General features: G+C 41.3%; 1 protein-coding gene across 1 annotated transcript; it reads right to left on the reverse strand.

Moving 5' to 3' along the window:
* LOC308465360 (vomeronasal type-2 receptor 26-like) lies at window positions 1-1,286 on the reverse strand. Its single transcript, XM_080985264.1, has one exon. The coding sequence runs from the start codon at window positions 990-992 to the stop codon at window positions 48-50; it is 945 nt and encodes a 314-aa protein (XP_080841390.1). The 5' UTR covers window positions 993-1,286; the 3' UTR covers window positions 1-47.
* Between the last annotated feature and the right edge of the window lie 17,730 nt (window positions 1,287-19,016).

Raw genomic sequence — 19,016 nt, forward strand, 5'->3', positions numbered from 1 at the left:
GGATATCTGTTGTGGGAGGGGATAAATTTATGTGTACTTTATCTCATTTATTTCTTTTTAGCTATTAGATGTTCTTTCTTGTTCAGCTCAGGTCTCACCACAATGATGTAGCATTTAGGGGTAAAGATGCAGCCCAGTAACCCAGCACTGGAAGCCAGTATGGAGAAGATCTCCACCACCACCATGTCTTTTCCTCTTGTGCTCAGGTAAGTTGGAATGAAGGTCAGCCAAACACTGCAGAAGACCAACATGCTGAAGGTGATGAACTTGGCTTCATTAAAGCTGTCAGGTAACTTCCTGGCTACGAAAGCTACAGTGAAACAAACAATGGCCAGGAAGCCCATAAACCCCAAGACACAGTAGAACATAGTGACCGACCCTTCATTACATAAGAGTACAATTTGATCCATCATTGTGTGTGTATCTCTGTCAGGAAAGGGGGGAAACATTGCCAGCCAGAGAGAACAGATCCCCACTTGGATGTTTGAGCAGGACAGAATGATGGAATAAGCTGATCGTTTCCCCACCCATTTCCTCATCCTAGATCCTGGTTTGGTGGCCATGAAGGCTAAAAGCACAGATGCAGTTTTGGCCAGGATACTAGAGATGGACACACAGAAGATGATACCAAAAGCAGTTTGTCGGAGAAGGCAAGTCACCTCATTAGGTTTTCCAATGAACATCAAGGAGCAGAGGAAGCAAAAGAGGAGGGAGATGAGGAGAATGTAGGTGAGACTTCTGTTGTTGGCTTTGACTATGGCAGTGTCCCGGTGCTTAATGAAGATGCCAAGCACCACAGCTGTGAGCAGAGACAACAATAGTGCAGAGGAAGTTGAAACAACGGCCAAAGTGTCACCAAATGCCAGGAAGTTTGGCATCTTAGGAATGCATTGATCCTGGCCTCTGTTTGGATATTGGTCTTCCGGACAACTGACACATGTTTCTTCATCTGAAAAAGAATGCATGATAATGTAAGAACCAGAATGATTCATGCTCAAGAACAGAAGCCTACTTTGTGTTTTTACTCATGGAGTGTTTCAAATTCTTCTGCCCAAAGTGCATCAAGTAGAAATGTCATGAATCATATCTGGTTTGAAATATAGTTTTCTCCTGGTGTTCAACAAAGTTAGTCTTAAAATAAAAAGCACTGTTAAGTGAAATGATACAACCATTCTGGCAGTAGTTCAAAATTGTAGGAGTCAACAAAGAAAGGTGTATTGGGACTGTCACACTGAACTCTCCCCAAACTGCCTCCTTTTCATTAAAAAAAACCCCAACAGTCTGATTCATCTTTGATGTTTTTATTTCATGGCCATCTAGTCTGACTTTCGTAGTTTTAATAAGATGTACAAAACACACTTTGCTTTCAAAGTATCTGAAAATTATTTATTATTATTCTCAATAAAGAAAAAAATAAGTAGACATGGAAATAACTGAAGTATGTGCTGTATGCCCCAGACTCACATTATGGTTGGGAAGGAAGTGATTTTGCAATCAGTGTTTATTTAGGGACAAGAGGAAAGTCTGACTAAGGGTCATTTTTGCTGCACAGAAAAAGAGATCACAGGATGCAAGTAGAAATAACACCAGATTCAAAATGCATAGAACATAGATTAAATATGAATTGGAGATAAAAATCAAAAACTTGTTGATAATTAATCTAATTTCTAATAATATTTTAATTCCAAATGAGTCTTAATATTATGTTGAAATAGTAAGGCTTAAGGCAAGCATTGGGAACAGTATGCCTGGGGTTTAAATGTGATTCCCCCTCCCTTTCTTGACCTTGGGACTCTGTCCAGGCCATGCTCCTTGCCCCAGTCCTTTTGTGTGGCTGGAATGTGTTGTCGAACTGTGATGCTGCCTCTTTCTTGTGTAGTTGGCCAATTGACAAGTGCCTGGCATAGTTTGTGTGCAAAGCTAGGCATTTAATGTCCTGAAATTAACACACGGTGCATAGATCATAACCATTTGACTACTGTCTCTGTCCCTACCCAACAGTAGCCTGTTTTCCTAGAAGGTTGAATTTGGGCTGAAGAAGTATCTCCTCCCAAGCCTTAAAATATTACAAGCCCACATTTTGATTTCAAGTAGCCATGTATTTCTTCTTGTTGTTTCCTTTTTTTCCTTTTGCACCTAAATATTCTGGGTTGTTTTCAATATAGTGTTCAGAAGATCATTCCATCACTGCAAGCATGACTTCTTGTACAACAGAATAATCTCCCTCTGCTCTCCCTGCACACTGTTCAAGAGGGATCCAGACCTCCAGATCAGTTTTTGGGGAGAGTTCAGGGGGCAAATGGGGACAGAAGAGGGGGGAGTTTCCTTGCACTTGTGGCAATCATTGCTTCCACTACCACAATGATTTAGTTGAATATAACTCTCCTCTTATATCCCATAGTATCCCTATACTTCCTTTTCTTGTCAATAATAATAATAATAATAATTTATTATTTATACCCCGCCCATCTGGCTGGGCTTCCCCAGCCACTCTGGGCGGCTTCCAAAAGGATATTAAATACATCAAACATTAAAAGCTTCCCTAAACAGGGCTGCCTTCAAATGTCTTCTAAAAGCCTGGTAGTTGTTGTTCTCTTTGACATCTGGTGGGAGGGTGTTCCACAGGTATTATGTCCTTCCTGTTCTTGTACACATAACAAGTTCCCATCTTTCCTCCGATGGGTATGGCAATCAGTTCATATTCCTATACTCCTACCTACATTGTGGTGCTCAAAATCTTTTCCAAAAACTCTCAGTGTATGCATTATGTTGCATGCCTAACTCACCCACAGAAAACTAAGAGACTAAGAGAGTGATTAAATTGGTAGGCCTTCCCTGTCATATCAATGTGAGGGCTATGAAGGGTAAAACTAGCAGGGATGATTGACTGGAAAAGACGGAGAAGGAAGACCAAACCTCCACTTCATTGTTCTGACAGGGACTGATACTAGAAGGTGGGAGTTTCTTTTTACGTTCAGGTTAAACCGTTGTAGATGCCTCCAAAGATGTTTACAAAACAGCTGCTCATTGGAAACCTCATAAATCTCTCAAGCTCTTCATTTTTGAGTATGACTTCAAACATCATCTTTAATCTTTGTTCCACAATTACAGCTACTCAAAGTTCCATTCATGCATTCAAGATCATGAGTCCAAGGCCTGTGCTATCAGAGATATCTGAGAACTTAATGTGTCATTCACTGAGCTGTTGATATATTCCTTGGTATGATTATAACAAAATATCAATTAGATTATTGTGTCTATGTAAAAGTGGGGATCCATGCATAATGCCATAATTTAAAAATGGCCACTATGTTAATGAGAATGAACTTGCAAAAGAATTGCCCACATTTTACTTCGATAAAATGCATCGCTTGATCTTTTACAACATAGCATATCCTACCCTTCTCATTTGAGATCATCCCATCAGGACAAGGAGCACAAGCATAGCAGCAAAAGGTCTTCCCCTCCTTCTTTTTCTTCCCATAACCGGGGCGGCAGATGTCATTACATACTGAAAGAGGCGGCACCTGCCCAAATATATAGGAACAGTTGAATTCATCTTTTTTCATATTGTATCAGATAATCGACCAGCAAACAGGAGGGCAAGTGATACAGAATGCAAAAGCTGTAAGTACACAGGTATACAATAAGTAGTAGGAATATCTGCTCTGTTAAGTATCATACAAAGACAGATTCAAATTTGCATACTTAGCCTGATCAGTGAATCAAATAGTTTAACATTCAATCTTGCATCACTAACTAGAGACTTGCCTCAGGGATTTCACACAGTCACAAAACAGTCAGTATTATGCATTATCTGAAAGCCAAGGACTCTCTTTGGTTAAAGATGTGCTGACTTAATGCCTCTAAATATTGCATTTTTCATCATAATGGTTTATTTAAGAATCAGTTATGTGTGTATAGGAAAAGGTAGTTCATAAAATGATGCCGTGCCTTCAGTGAAATACTCAACCTCCATATATCAATTTACCCTCTAATAAAACATTTTATTCTATTTGTATTACAGTGATACCTTGGTTTACAAGCATAATCCGTTGCGGAGGTCCAGTTGTAAACCAAAACAGGTTGTAACCCAAGGCGTGCTTTCGCCAATGGGGCCTCCAAAAAAAAATTGGTTGTAATCCAAAAACATTTTGAACTGATTGGTTCAAAATTGGGAAAGGAGTACGACAAGGCTGTATATTGTCTCCTCACCTGAGTCAAGCCTCGGTGCCATTCAATTCTGTCCTCATCAATGGTGAGCACTTTGCCAGGAGGATCCAGCCTCCCTACTTGGACTCTGACATATGATTTATTTGGGAACGTGACCAAGTTTGTAATGTCAAATCCGGCTGCTAATTCTCCATGCTCATCCAGTGCAATTTCATCTCCAACAGTGTTGTTGAATGAGATCTTGTGAAGGATTGAGTGGAGCTGGTTGGAAAGAGAACAAGGAGCTGAAGGTCATTTTCCTATATGGCTACAAGTCATTACAATTCATCATGGATAGTAATCTACTTGCAGAAGCAGCAAGGGAGTAACAAATCATGAAAGGGTATAAAATTCAACTGTGGCGGGTGCTGAGGAGTACTTGCAAAATGATACATGGTGTAGAAATAAGTCTGGAAAATCATGGTTATATGGGATCAGTATTTGGAAGAAGACTTAAGAAAACTGAGAAAATAAAAGCTTGATAGAAATATCCTGTAGATCAGGAACCTGGTTGGTCACACCATGGATATTGGATCCAAGAAATTGTCCAGAACCTATATAACGACAGTTGACATTGGAGATGAGGAAACATTACCTGCCAGGGCTCCACATTCTGAGGAACCATTCTGTTGCTGGACTCCCTTGCACTGCGTTTCAGCCCAGCTGACTGCAAGATATGTAAGGCATGGGCCAAAGCATAGGCGGCGTTATAAATGCTGTAGCTGTGGCCAGTCATGCTCATTTCAAAATAAGGGGCAGGAAGGCTCTCTAACATCTCCTCTCCTGTACATCTGCTGTAGATGAATGAGTTGGATAATGAACAACTGAATGCTTGCTCCCAGAAATATTTGATAAATCCATCTTCCTTTTCCCATGAAGGATTTACAAGCTGAAGAAACTTTTGGAAGTCTTCTATTTCCTTTGAATGAATTGTGAAGGAGATAGCGCCATGGAACATGTGCCTGTCCATATCAGTAATCGTCTGAATGGGGTATAATGTGAAATCTATTTGGGCTGTTGTAATCCACACTTTTGCTGTAGAGAGCCTCTTATTTTGCAGAAATAGTATTTGACTTATCTTGATTCCCCCTATAACTGCTCCCAACCATGTAATAGAGGCACTTTCTCCATATATAACAACTGCATTGGCGTTGCTCTGCATGAATACTGGCAAAGTACTTTGTTTGTGGTAGAGCATCTCCTGTATGCTGTCAGAGAGGCGCAGGTGCGTTTGAGCTCTTTCTGTGAATGCTGAACAGATTCCATTCTGCAAAAGCATTTCCTCCATGGTCTGTAGGAATCGGTCTCCACCTTCATTATCTATAGCATAGAGCCCAACCCATTTCCACTTGAAGTGCAGAAGTAACTGAATAATTCCTTGGTATTGCAGGGCTTCACTGGGTACCATGCGGTAAAAGGAAGGGAACTTGATTTGATTCTTCACTGCTGGCTCAAATGAGCCATATGAAATCTTTTAAAAAAAGTAAGAGTTGGAAGAGGAGATCATTATTTCCCCAGATTTCAAATTAGTGCAATTCTATACAGGCAGTGGCATTCTATACAGCAGTGAAACAGACTTCCACAAGAGGTGGTGGACTCTCCTTCCCTGGAGGGTTTTAAGCAGAGGTTGGGTGGCCATCTGTCATGGATGCTTCAGCTGAGATTCCTCTACTGCAGGGGGTTGGACTGGATGACCCTTGGGGTCCCTTCAAACTCTAAGATTATATGATTCTATGCCCAATTTCCTTCTGTTCAGACAGGTTCCTCCACCTTTTACTCACACTAAGAAAACTATACAACCCTCTTAATGTAGACACTCCTGACACTCTTGACAATTTTGGTCAACATACACTCTAAATAGCAACACCCGTGAGGTCCCGGGCCCTAAGGAAGTCATATTGGCTTCAACCAGAGCCAGGGCCTTTTCAACACTGGCTCCAGCCTGGTGGAACGCTCTGTCTCATGAGACCAGGGCCCTGCGGGATCTGATTTCTTTCCGCAGGGCCTGTAAGACAGAGTTGTTCTGCCTGGCCTTTGGCTTGGAATCAACTTGATCCCCTCCCCCTCTATCCTTTCTCCTTCTGTGATGGAACTCCTATTTGGGGACTTCCCTGGCTTTTTTCTGGCCCATGTAGGACCAGTCTGGATAGTTGGCCTTGGTAAAGACTTGATGTTTTCATCCCCAAAAAAGTTTTTTATTTGAGTTCCTACTGAAATGAGGTTGCATTTTAATGTTGTATTTTAATCTTGTTTTTAAGTTGTATTTCAATCAATTGTTTTTATACCGGGTGTTAGCTGCCCTGAGGGAGGCTTGGCTGGGGAGGGCAGGGTATAAATAAAAATAAAAATAAAAATTATTATTATTATTATTATTATTATTATTATTATTATTATCATATGAGATTTATATTGAAACCTGTTCGTTTCATTCTGAGCTAACTTCTTTTAAGGAGAATATTCCTGTTGTTGGGGGTTGGGGGGAGCATCAGCTTATAGACACTATGAGCCATCCTCTTTGAAGTCATTTACAAGTGGTTTGACTACAATCCGCTTTCCAGTAGACTTCAAAGGAATGAGTGTATGTGGAGGAAAGGCAGAGAGAAGGGGGGTTATTCTGGGTTTGGGGTTCTAGGGTTCTTGAGATGGTGCTGCTGTAATTCCCCAAGGTGAACAGCCCCACTCCTTCTATCACACCTCAAACAATTCTCCTCTCTACAAACAAAACACAAATCATTTTAAACCTACACACCTCTCATGCACATCATTGAATAGTAATGAATGCAAATTTCAGTTCATTCTTCTTCTTCCCATCACATCCTTCTATCTTTACACTTCATCAAATTACTGCTGGAAAGAGTAGAAAAGTGAATTATGGGGGGGGGGGGGTGAGAGGAAAGCCCCTGAGCTCCAGTACTCAGATCCTACCTGTGGAATCTTGAAAAGACCCAAGATATCTGCCATGCAGGAAGAGGTATCAGAACTAAGTCCTCCAATTACTCCTATTACATTTTCCTGGGTGCCACATTTGTAGTTAGGGACAAACTGGTGTGATTTAAAGAGCAAGTCCAAAGTGGTGCGATAAGTCCTCCTTGAATCAGTATAGCTGTCGTAGATGTGGAACCCGAGGGTGACATTGGGCAAGATCCTGGGATTCTCATTGATCTCATCAACAGCAAACACCAGGGCAAGGATGTGTTGGTAGAACTTGGTCACCATGCTGCAGATAAAGGGACTTGCTGTTTCATGGTGGAATCAAGGCTTGTGCTTCAAAAGATTGTCTCACGGTCTTATAGCCACAACAACCTATATCTCACTCTCCTCCCCCCCCCCAAGGAGCTCAAAATCCCTTCTCCAGTTAATCCCTACAACAGCCCAGGGATGTAGGTTAGGCTGAGAGGCAGGCACTGGCCCAAGGTCACCCAGTGGAGATTCTAACCTTGGTCTCCCATGTCCCAGTCAGACACTCGCCACTACACCACACTGGCTCTCAGTGGTTTTAGACTTGTGCTTCCACCACAATTTCTGTGCAATGAGCTAGCCTAGCTTGGATGCAATAAGTCCCTGCCAATGAGTGAAGTAAGAACTTTGGGCTGAGGGCCTCACACCCATTCCTATCAAATGCTGTGCAGGATGAAACCAGTCCACATCTCCCCTATTCAGGAAAGCCAGTTGTAGAGCCTGCAGCAGCTTCTCCCCTGGGGGGCTGAGACTTTCTGAGACTGTCTTCTTTCTTCTCCATGATATGTGATATTTTCATTCCCCTTCCTGTACTTTGGGCGGGTATAGAAAAGTAAGAAGGCTAAAAAGCATTTAACAGGGTAGGATGGACTGTCCTGAGAGGTATTTAGTGGGTGAAGGAGACAGAAGGGACTGTGACAGGTAAGGACAGTCCCCTTCTTCTTCCTTCCTCCCTCCCTCCCTCCCGCCATGGACTTTTCCTTTCCTGATCTCCCACTCCCACACATACCAGTCACTCATTCTGAAACCTCCCAATCACTGCCCAATCCTATGCTATTTACAGCAAAGCTTATGCTCAGGTAATGTATATAGAATTGCAGCAGTATTCTTGAGGGCTGGGGGTCATTCACCTGCTATGTTTCTTCTTTCAAATTTCATTTGGCTACAGAGAATAATTAATAGATTGACCATTGGTTTGACTCAATTTAAGACAGCTTTCTATCATCCTCTTTCTTGAAACATGAGATGTGGCTCCAATTTGTCATCTCTCCAAAATTATGTGGACAAATATGTTTGAATGGGTGGAAATATTGGTGCAATGGAAAGCTTCCTCACAGTCCCCTTCTAAAATGGGCAGACTGAGCACCTATGTACCAGAGCCAGAATAGAGAGCAAATAGATAATATAAGGCTAATATTTCCAAATGTCCTATTACCAGTACAAGCACAGCCTAATTACGCATATGTTGGAGAATGTCCTTTTCTCAACCTTTAATATTTCTTTTAAAAACCAAATTAAAAAAGCAATTATTCATGCAGATATACAGAACTTCTCAATTAAAAATAAAAACTTTTGCTTACAGTGGGAACTTAATCAGGGAGTGTTGAGGAGGGTATTGGTTGAAGGAAACTTTGGAGAACACAGGATTTGACAGCTGAGACACTATCCCACTGATGAGGAAATCACCCGACTGGTGCCACTCATGTGGAACATCTTCGGGATTATTTCTGGTGCACTTAACAGCATGCACATAGCACACCATGTTCGAAAGCAGCAGAATCAGAAGCACCAGCATCCCAATACATGTGCAAATTCCTCTCTCTGTGTGTATAAAACAAGCCACTGCCCTGATTGAAAGATGGTTTAGATTGCTGAAGACTCTGGGAATGTAATTCTCACATGGACTTATTACCTTTGCCTAACCATTAAGCTCAGCAGTTTTTCAGAGGTGAGTCATGAATTCTAATTGAAAACACAAAATTCAGACTTGCCCTGTACATGGGGGTGGGTGGAGGAATTATCCAAATCATAGAGACCTGCCTCTCTCTTCCCCCTAATCTTAGCTGTCTGTGGAACATTGGGTTTCCTTATCATAATTTCAGTCTTTTTATCAATACCTTTTCGTACTCACTTCTAGAAGGCTACTGGCACTCTGGGCAGATTATAGACATTTTGATAATTGCAGAGTAGATAATGATTCTGCAGTGTTTTTGGATACTGTTATGCATCAACAGGAGCAAAACTCCTGCCAGAAAAATATTTGTCAGATCATGGAATTTTACCTAAAAGATAATCTAGTCCAACTCTCCCACACGGTCCTGCAAAGTTGGCTATCCATCATCTGCTTAGAAACTTTTAATGAAGGGGGTTCTACTAGCATGCAAGACCACCTGTCTCCTTATGAAACAGCTCACACTATTAGAAAGAATTACTCTCTAAGGTTTCAGAACTTCACAATTCAGCAGATCTGCCTGATCCCTTCTAGCTGCACCAGCACGCTAGATTTAGGGGGATTTAGGCTGAGCTACAATGACTCCAAATATTGAATCTATGAGGAAGCAGAGCATGCTTGGGATAAAAATGCCAGTGCTAGAATTCATCCTCCCGCCCTTAGGACAAAACATTAAACATATTCTCACATGAATATCCTATGTGAGAAAAATAATAATAAAATAATTCATTTTTAATCACTTATTTGCAAAAATTAATGCTTTCTCTGCTAATTCAATCCCCTGCCTTCTGTGCCCCCTGCAATATTGAATGGACAACCTATGCTGTGCAGCACTTCTTTGTGGGTTTTGGGAACAGGGAGACTATTCCAAACTATGTCCAGGTGTGGGGAGAATGGGCTTGGACCCACTGCTAGCCCCACTAGACCTATTTTAGATGGTGAATATGATCAACATAGGTTCATTGTCTTCAATGGAGTCACTCCGAATCAAACTTAGTTGTGTACAACCCATAGGGAATGCAGCTCCCCTTCAGATACCACACGTCATTGCAGCAATTTCTGAGCCGTTCTATGCATGGCATTCTTCTTAATGTATATGGGAAACTCTCCACCAGCACTGTTTCACTAGGGCCACAAATGAAAATGAATAAAAAGGGGCAGAGAGTTCTCATCAGGGTTAGGAAGGGTGTTGTGTACAGAAAAATCCCTCAGTGTCTGCAAGTATCAGAATGGGCTCAATGAAAGCCAATAGGCTGAAGCCAAAAACTGAGAAGACAGAAGTAGCTGTGGTTTGCTTGTTCCTATGTCCAGGAATGAGATAGGCAGCCTGTTCTGGAAGAGATCTCACTCATTCTGAAGGACTGGGTTTCTACTTCAGAGGTACTACATGATTCGATCTTGGCTTGCTTCTTATTATTCAGTTCTGGCCACAAGATAATTAAGAAACATTTAGGGGAAAAGATACAGCTCAGTATCCCAGCACTGGAGGCCAAGATGGAGAAGATCTCCACAGCCACCAGGTTTTTCCCTTTGGTGCTTAGATGAACTCATGTACTGTAGTACTGTACAAAAGAAAAAAAGTTGCTTTTTGTTCAGATCTCAGCAAGATTCTCCTGATTGCGATGGCAAGATATTTATTATGAGTAAAATATATCTGTTCCCATGCATATTTGCAAAATTTCTGAATGAATTTTAATATATTAAGGCAGGGTCAAAATGTTATTATCCAATGGATGAGTTTGCATCCCTTATCACTCTTCCCAATCCACTCAAGTAAATCTAACAGAACTATTGAACAACTATTATCAGCAGGCAAAGGGGACTTTATATTGTGATGTGGAATATTGGGTGTGTAGATAATTGAGGGTGCGCTGCGAAATTATATGCCAGTTAATAACCTCACAAAATGCCCCTTCTGGTTTCACAGTTTCACATGATTACATTGGTGTCAAGACCATGGAGAGTAGTGGAAATGAAGGAGATGCCATGTGTGTGGATAAACTTCAGAAAATATGGGACTCAGTTTATATTAATGCCACTTCCGCGATAACAAAGGAGGTGGGGTTGCGGGCTCCAGCCCCCGCGATAGCTAAGGGAATCCCCGGGCACATCATTCCCTTGGCCAGCCAGTTGGCTGGCTCCGGGGGCGGGGCCTCGGCTATTTAAACCTGCTGCAGCCGAGGCCCCTCCTCTTTCCTTTCCTACAGCTGTCCCGGTTTTTTCCCTCCCATCCCACCCTCGTTAGACTAGGTTCTCTGACGTTGCTATAAACTCCGGTGGTCGCCGTCAAGGGGCCTGGTAGGAATTTTCCCAAATGGCAGATTGGCACCAGCCATTTGGTTTTCGCCTACCTCGTAGCAAACCGTCACAACTCTTCGGTATTGGCGGTTAGGCATTGGTGGGGATACTGTCCTATTGTTATGCAGATGAAGGGGAAAGGAGCGCCATCACCTTCCCCCAAACAAGGGTAGTCCGGTAAAGGATTCCGGGGGGCGTGGCCTCGTCCTAAGCCTAAGGAGGTGTGGGCCCTCAGCACGCCCCCACGCGGTGACACTGGGGGGAGGTCCTAGTTGACGTGCCTCAGCAGGACTCCTCCCACTGGTGGTTAACCCTTCCGGCTTTCTTTTTTTAAAAAAAAATAATATTTATTAAGATTTGAAAGGTTACAAAAAGAAAAAATAGAAAACAGCATACTAAGCAAAAACAGAACATCACTTCACAATAAAAAAAAGAAAAAAGAAAAAAATACAATGAATCTTCCCATAACTTATCTTTCATTTGATTGTTTCCTTAACCTCCTCACACCTCCCTTTTTTTGTATTCTAGTTCAATTAGCTATTTCAGCAAGTCCTTTCCATCTTTTCCAGTTTTTACCCTCTATTTTATCTAAATATAATGTAACTTTACTTTCCCTCCTTTCACCATTTAACAATCTGTTCTTTCTTAATCCTTTACAGCATCTCTGCTAAAATCACATTACTTCATTCCGACATCCTTCTAACATTCCTTAATTTTACAATGTTTCTGTAAGTAAACTTTAAATTTCTTCCAATCTTCTTCCACCAACTCTTCTCCCTGGTCTCGGATTCTGCCAGTCATTTCCGCCAGTTCCATGTAGTCCATCACCTTCATCTGCCATTCTTCCCGGGTGGGTAGATCTTGTGTCTTCCAATACTTCGCGATGAGTATTCTTGCTGCTGTTGTGGCATACATAAAGAAAGTTCTATCCTTTTTTGGCACCAATTGGCCGACCATGCCCAGGAGAAAGGCCTCTGGTTTCTTCAGGAAGGTATATTTAAATACCTTTTTCATTTCATTATAAATCATCTCCCAGAATGTCTTAATCCTTGGGCATGTCCACCAAAGGTGAAAAAATGTACCTTCAGTCTCTTTACATTTCCAACATTTATTATCGGGCAAGTGATATATTTTTGCAAGCTTGACTGGTGTCATGTACCACCTGTAGATCAATTTCATTATATTCTCTCTTAAGGCATTACATGCCGTAAACTTCATACCTGTGGTCCATAACTGTTCCCAGTAAGCCATCATAATATTATGTCCTACATCTTGTGCCCATTTAATCATAGTTGATTTCACCGTTTCATCCTGAGTATTCCATTTCAACAGCAAGTTATACATTCTTGACAAGTTCTTAATTTTGGGATCTAACAGTTCTGTTTCCAATTTTGATTTTTCCACCTGGAAACCAATTTTTTTATCCAAATTGTACGCCTCCATTATTTGATAGTAATGGAGCCAGTCTCGCACTCTATTTTTTAGTTTTTCAAAACTCTGCAGTTTTAATCTGTCTCCCTCTTGTTCCAAAATTTCCCAATATTTCGGCCAATTGGCCTCCATATTGAGCATTTTCTGAGCCTTCGCTTCCATTGGTGACACCCACCTTGGGGTTTTATTTTCAAGCAAGTCTTTATATCTTATCCAGACATTAAACAGTGCTTTTCTGATAATATGGTTTTTAAACGCTTTATGTGCTTTAACCTTATCATACCACAAATATGCATGCCACCCAAATACGTTGTTAAAACCTTCTAGGTCCAGCACGTCAGTATTTTCAAGAAGCAGCCATTCTCTCAGCCAGCAAAATGCGGCTGATTCATAATAAAGTTTAAAGTCTGGCAGGGCAAATCCACCTCTTTCTTTAGCATCGGTTAATATCTTAAATTTTATTCGAGGCTTCTTGCCCTGCCAGACAAATCTAGAAATATCTCTCTGCCACTTCTTGAAGCAATCCATTTTATCCAAAATTTGCAATGTTTGGAACAAAAACAGCATCCTTGGCAATACATTCATTTTTATCACAGCAATTCGGCCTAGCAATGATAACTTCAGATTTGACCATATTTCTAAATCCTTTTTCACTTCCATCCAGCATTTTTCATAGTTATCCTTAAATAAATTCACATTTTTGGCAGTCATATTGACCCCTAGGTATTTCACTTTCTTAACCAGTGTTAATCCTGTCTCCTTCTGAAACCTCTCTCTTTCAGTCACTGTTAGATTTTTCTCTAAAACCTTAGTTTTCATCTTATTCAACTTAAAACCCGCTACCTGACCAAATTCTTGAATCAGTTCCAGTACTCTTTTGGTACTAGATTCTGGCTCCTGTAATGTCAATACCAAATCATCGGCAAATGCTTTCAATTTGTACTGTTTAACTCCGACTTGTATACCTTTAACCATTTGGTCCCTTCTATTCATGTTTAAGAGCACCTCCAAGACCGATATAAAAAGCAATGGGGAGATTGGGCAACCTTGTCGTGTTCCTTTCTCTATCTTATTCTTCCACCACTACATTATTCACAATTAATTTAGCCTTTTGTTCTGAGTAAATTGCACCTATACCATTTCCAAAGCCTTGACCAACCCCCATCCCCTGTAAATTCTTCTTCATAAAACTCCAAGAAATATTGTCAAAGGCTTTCTCCGCGTCCACAAATATCAAAACTGCTTTAGTGTTAATATTCACTTGTAATTTTTCTAGAATATTAATTATGTTCCTCGTATTGTCAGACAAGTGTCTGCCCGGGAGAAAGCCCGCTTGATCTTTATGAATTTCTTCTACTAGTACCTTTTTTAATCTTTTAGCCAAAATGTCTGCAAAAAATTTATAGTCCACATTAAGCAAAGATATGACATAAAGACATTAAGCCAGATGAACTGCATCCAAGAGTATTAAAAGAACTGGCAGATGTGATCTCAGAACCACTGGCAGTCATCTTTGAGAATTCCTGGAGAACAGGCAAAGTCCCAGCAGACTGGAGGAGGGCAAATGTTGTCCCTATTTTCAAAAAGGGGGAAAGAGAGGACCCAAATAATTACCGCCCAGTCAGTCTGACATCAATACCAGGGAAGATTCTGGAGCAGATCATTAAGCAAACAGTCTGTGAGCACCTAGAAAGGAATGCTGTGATCACCAATAGTCAGCATGGATTTCTGAAAAATAAGTCATGTCAGACTAACCTGATCTCGTTTTTTGACAGAATTACAAGCCTGGTAGATGAAGGGAACGCAGTGGATGTAGCCTACCTTGATTTCAGCAAGGCATTTGACAAGGTGCCTCATGATATTCTTGTAAAGAAGCTGGTAAAATGCGGTCTTGACTATGCGACCACTCAGTGAATTTGTAACTGGCTGACTGACCGAACCCAAAGGGTGCTCATCAATGGTTCCTCTTCATCCTGGAGAAGAGTGACTAGTGGGGTGCCACAGGGTTCTGTCTTGGGCCCGGTCTTATTCAACATCTTTATCAACGACTTGGATGATGGACTCAAGGGCATCCTGATCAAATTTGCAGATGACACCAAACTGGGAGGGGTGGCTAACACCCCAGAGGACAGGATCACACTTCAAAACGACCTTGACAGATTAGAGAACTGGGCAAAAACAAACAAGATGAATTTTAACAGGGAAAAATGTAAAGTATTGCACTTGGGCAAAAAAAAAATGAGAGGCACAAATACAAGATGGGTGACACCTGGCTTGAGAGCAGTACATGTGAAAAGGATCTAGGAGTCTTGGTTGACCACAAACTTGACATGAGCCAACAGTGTGACGCGGCAGCTAAAAAAGCCAATGCAATTCTGGGCCTCATCAATAGGAGTATAGCATCTAAATCAAGGGAAGTAATAGTGCCACTGTATTCTGCTCTGGTCAGACCTCACCTGGAGTGTCCAGTTCTGGGCACCACAGTTCAAGAAGGACACTGACAAACTGGAACGTGTCCAGAGGAGGGCAACCAAAATGGTCAAAGGCCTGGAAACGATGCCTTATGAGGAACGGCTAAGGGAGCTGGGCATGTTTAGCCTGGAGAAGAGGGGGTTAAGGGGTGATATGATAGCCATGTTCAAATATATAAAAGGATGTCACATAGAGGAGGGAGAAAGGTTGTTTTCTGCTGCTCCAGAGAAGCGGACACGGAGCAATGGATCCAAACTACAAGAAAGAACACTTCCGGGTTGGCACCATCGCCGAATGGCGGACTCCCTCCGAGCTCCGGAGGGAGTCTGCTCGGCAGGGGTTGGGTCCTACCGCGCCGGCGACGCGGGGACCCTTAAAAACCACGGGCACGGAGTCCGTGGACATGGGTGACTCGGCTTGCACCATTAGCGCCCTCCCGACTCGTGAAGGAGCCTTTTTAAAGGCTTCGGATCGGGTGCCGGGGAGCGGCGTGGTGCTTTGAGTCTTCTGCTTTCCCTGCCGAGCGCAGCCGCATGCCATTCGACGGAGAGCGCTGACTTCTTCCATTGAAAATTTGGACTATTAACAACAACCCGTGAGTAATTGGGAAACCGGGTTCAAAATTTCGGATTTGGCACGAGCGGGGGCGATTTAAAAAGGAAGTCAATCCCCCCCCCTACTGTAAGCATTCCAAAACAAGGACTGGGTAACCAAGGTCCAAAGGGAAGTATACTCCTGATAAAAATCATTAATTTCACGATGGGAAATTATAAGAACTGTGCTGGAGGAGAAGAGTGGAGGGTGAGAAGAAAAATGCAAACCCCCCCCCTGGGAACCGGGGCGATTTGCGGAGCCTGGTGAAGAGAGACGGAGACTTTGACAGCTGTCAAAGTAGCTGTCAAAGCTGGAGAATATAAAGAGGACTTTGTTATGAGGACTTTGCTGGTTAATTTTGTTACAATTTGTTATAATATGGATATAAACTGTTGGAAAATAAGCAACAATTTGACTTTTGGATAAGAGGATACAAAGTTATTACAATCCCCCTAGAGGGGTTTCGGGACATTACAAGAACGGTCGTAAGTGGAAAAATACTCTGGGATTTGCACAGGACTTGTTATCTTCTGGGAAAGCTGCAAAACTGAAATAGTATTTTGTCTACAGAGGTATTTACATTAAAGGAGACAATAGAATTTTCTATTGAAGAAAGGAAGGGACTGGACGCAAGTTTTTGTTCCTGAATAACAAACCTCTGTAGAGATATCAGATTTCTGAATTAGAAAGTTTTAGCAGCTGAACAGGACAAGAAACCTGAGAAAGTGAGGAATAAGAAGAACAAAGGACTGATTACGACACGGAAAGAACAACGGGAGGAGTGGTAAAGATCAAGGAAATTAAAGGCCTTTGTTAGATTGGACACTTGAAGTTAAATATTATTAAAATTAATAAATTAAAAGAAAACCGGCAAGACGGAATCGGGGAGAAATCTGGTCATGAATTGAGACTTCCAAGCTGATAATGTATAGACTGATGGACATGGGGAATTCAAACCGGGGAAGGGGGGGGGAGATTTGGAATCCAAAGGCTGTGTAACCATTTTTTGAATTTTTCTATATCTCTTATTTTCTATTTCTTTACATAACTTACGTATGTCATTTTATTTTGATTGGACGTGTTTAAAAAAAGGGAATTCGTGGAAGGAACTGGGGTGGATCTTGGGGAAAATCTTTTTTCTTTTCTTGTTAATGATGTGGGACGGTGGTAAGATTTGTACAATTCAATTTGGATAGTGGGTTAAACAAATTAAGCTTCAAATTGGGAGTGAGAGCTTGTAGAACCAAATTAAGGAAAGGGGAATACAGTCGGGGGGGGAGGGGGGGAGTCCCAGAAAGTAGGCAATGAAAGTAAGGTTTTTAAATATCTTTTTTTCTTTTTCTTTCTTCTTTGTATTTCTATATTTTTGGAAACTTTAATAAATATGATTTGAAAAAAAAAAAAAAACTACAAGAAAGAAGATTCCACCTAAACATTAGGAAGAACTTCCTGACAGTAAGAGCTCTTCAGCAGTGGAATTTGCTGCCAAGGAGTGTGGTGGAGTCTCCTTCTTTGGAGGTCTTTAAGCAGAGGCTTGACAACCGTATGTCAGGAGTGCTCTGATGGTGTTTCCTGCTTGGCAGGGGGTTGGACTCGATGGCCCTTGTGGTCTCTTCCAACTCTATGATTCTATGATTCTGTGGGGCGGTAGTTCTTAAGCTGTGTCTTCTCAGACTCTGTTTTCGGTATAAGTGTAATATATGCTTCCTTCCATGACTCTGGTGCCCTTTTCCCTTCCAATATTTCATTACAAGCTTCTTTTAATGGCTGTACTAACCATTCTTTCAGAGATCTATAATATCTTGAGGTCAAACCATCCGGTCCTGGAGATTTGCCCAATTGCATATTCTGGATGGCCCCTTCTATCTCCTGCTCCGTTATTTTGTAGCTCAACATTAGTTTGTTTTCTTGAGAGATTTTTTGTAATCCATTTGTTTTCAAAAATCGGTCAATGTCCATTTCTTTCTGCGTCTCCTGTGTATATAATTGTTTAAAGTACCTCTGGAAGCACTTTCTGATCTCCACTGGATTCTGTATATTTTTTCCTTCCACTTCCAAATTTGTAATAGTATTAAGTTTTTGTCTTTTTTTCATTTGCCAAGCCAGCAGTTTCCCACATTTATTTGCCGATTCAAATGTCTTTTGTCTCATCTGTTTAATTTTCCATTCTATTTCCTGGTTCATCATTTTCATATATTGTACTTGATATAACTTTATCTCTTTCAGGATCTCCTGCGACTTTGGTTTCACTCTCAATTTCTTCTCTCCTTCCTTTATTTTCTCCAAAATCTTATCTTTTTTCTCATTTTGAACTCTCTTCTTAATTGCATTCTGTTGTTTCAAGAATCCTCTCATAACCGCTTTACTTGCGTCCTAAATTACTCTTTTTTCAGTAGTGGTGTTCATATTGATCTCAAAATAATCTCTCAAGGTTTTTTGGGCCTTCTTAATCACTTCTTCGTTCCTAAACAAAGTGTCATTCATCCTCCATCTAAAGGAACCAGTTGGTGTTAATTTCATTTCCATCTTCACAGCATTATGATCGAAGTAGGTTTTAGGGCAAATTTCCACTTTTCTAATCTTCGGAGCCAACCCTCTAGTTACCCAAATTTGGTCAATTCTTGTCCATGTCATTTTGGCCTCAGAGAAGAAAGTTCCCTCTCTTCCCAAAGGGTTTTTCATTCTCCAGATGTCAACTAAATCCATATTGTCAGTCATATCAAAAAAAGTTTTTGGAAGTCTACCATCCTTGGTGACTACCTGTCTCAGTGCCTTGTCCATATTTGTAGACACCATTCCATTCATGTCCCCAATCAAAATCATATTGACCCTTCCGGCTTTCAAGCCGGTTAGTAGTAGGACCAATGCCTAAGCCAATACCGCTCAATTCCTGTAATCAATAAAGTTGTGGCCTAATATGACCCATTAACCCGAATTCTTGTGTCCTGTGTCTTTATTTCCTCGGGGGGAGGTGGGAACTCGCCACGCAAGTTCATGTTTTCAATTAATACATATCTAACTGACAATGATCTGGAAAGAAGTATCTCTAATTTCCAGTGACAAAGAATTGCCTGGACCAGTGAGTCCCTCTTGTCAGTTC

Source organism: Podarcis pityusensis (assembly GCF_964106645.2).
Source record: "Podarcis pityusensis genome assembly, chromosome: 16".
Taxonomy (NCBI): Eukaryota; Metazoa; Chordata; class Lepidosauria; order Squamata; family Lacertidae; genus Podarcis; species Podarcis pityusensis.

What these genes read in the sequence shown, in the direction of transcription:
- LOC308465360 (XM_080985264.1), bottom strand. Translation starts at nt 992, where the DNA reads ATGAATCATTCTGGTTCTTACATTATCATGCATTCTTTTTCAGATGAA.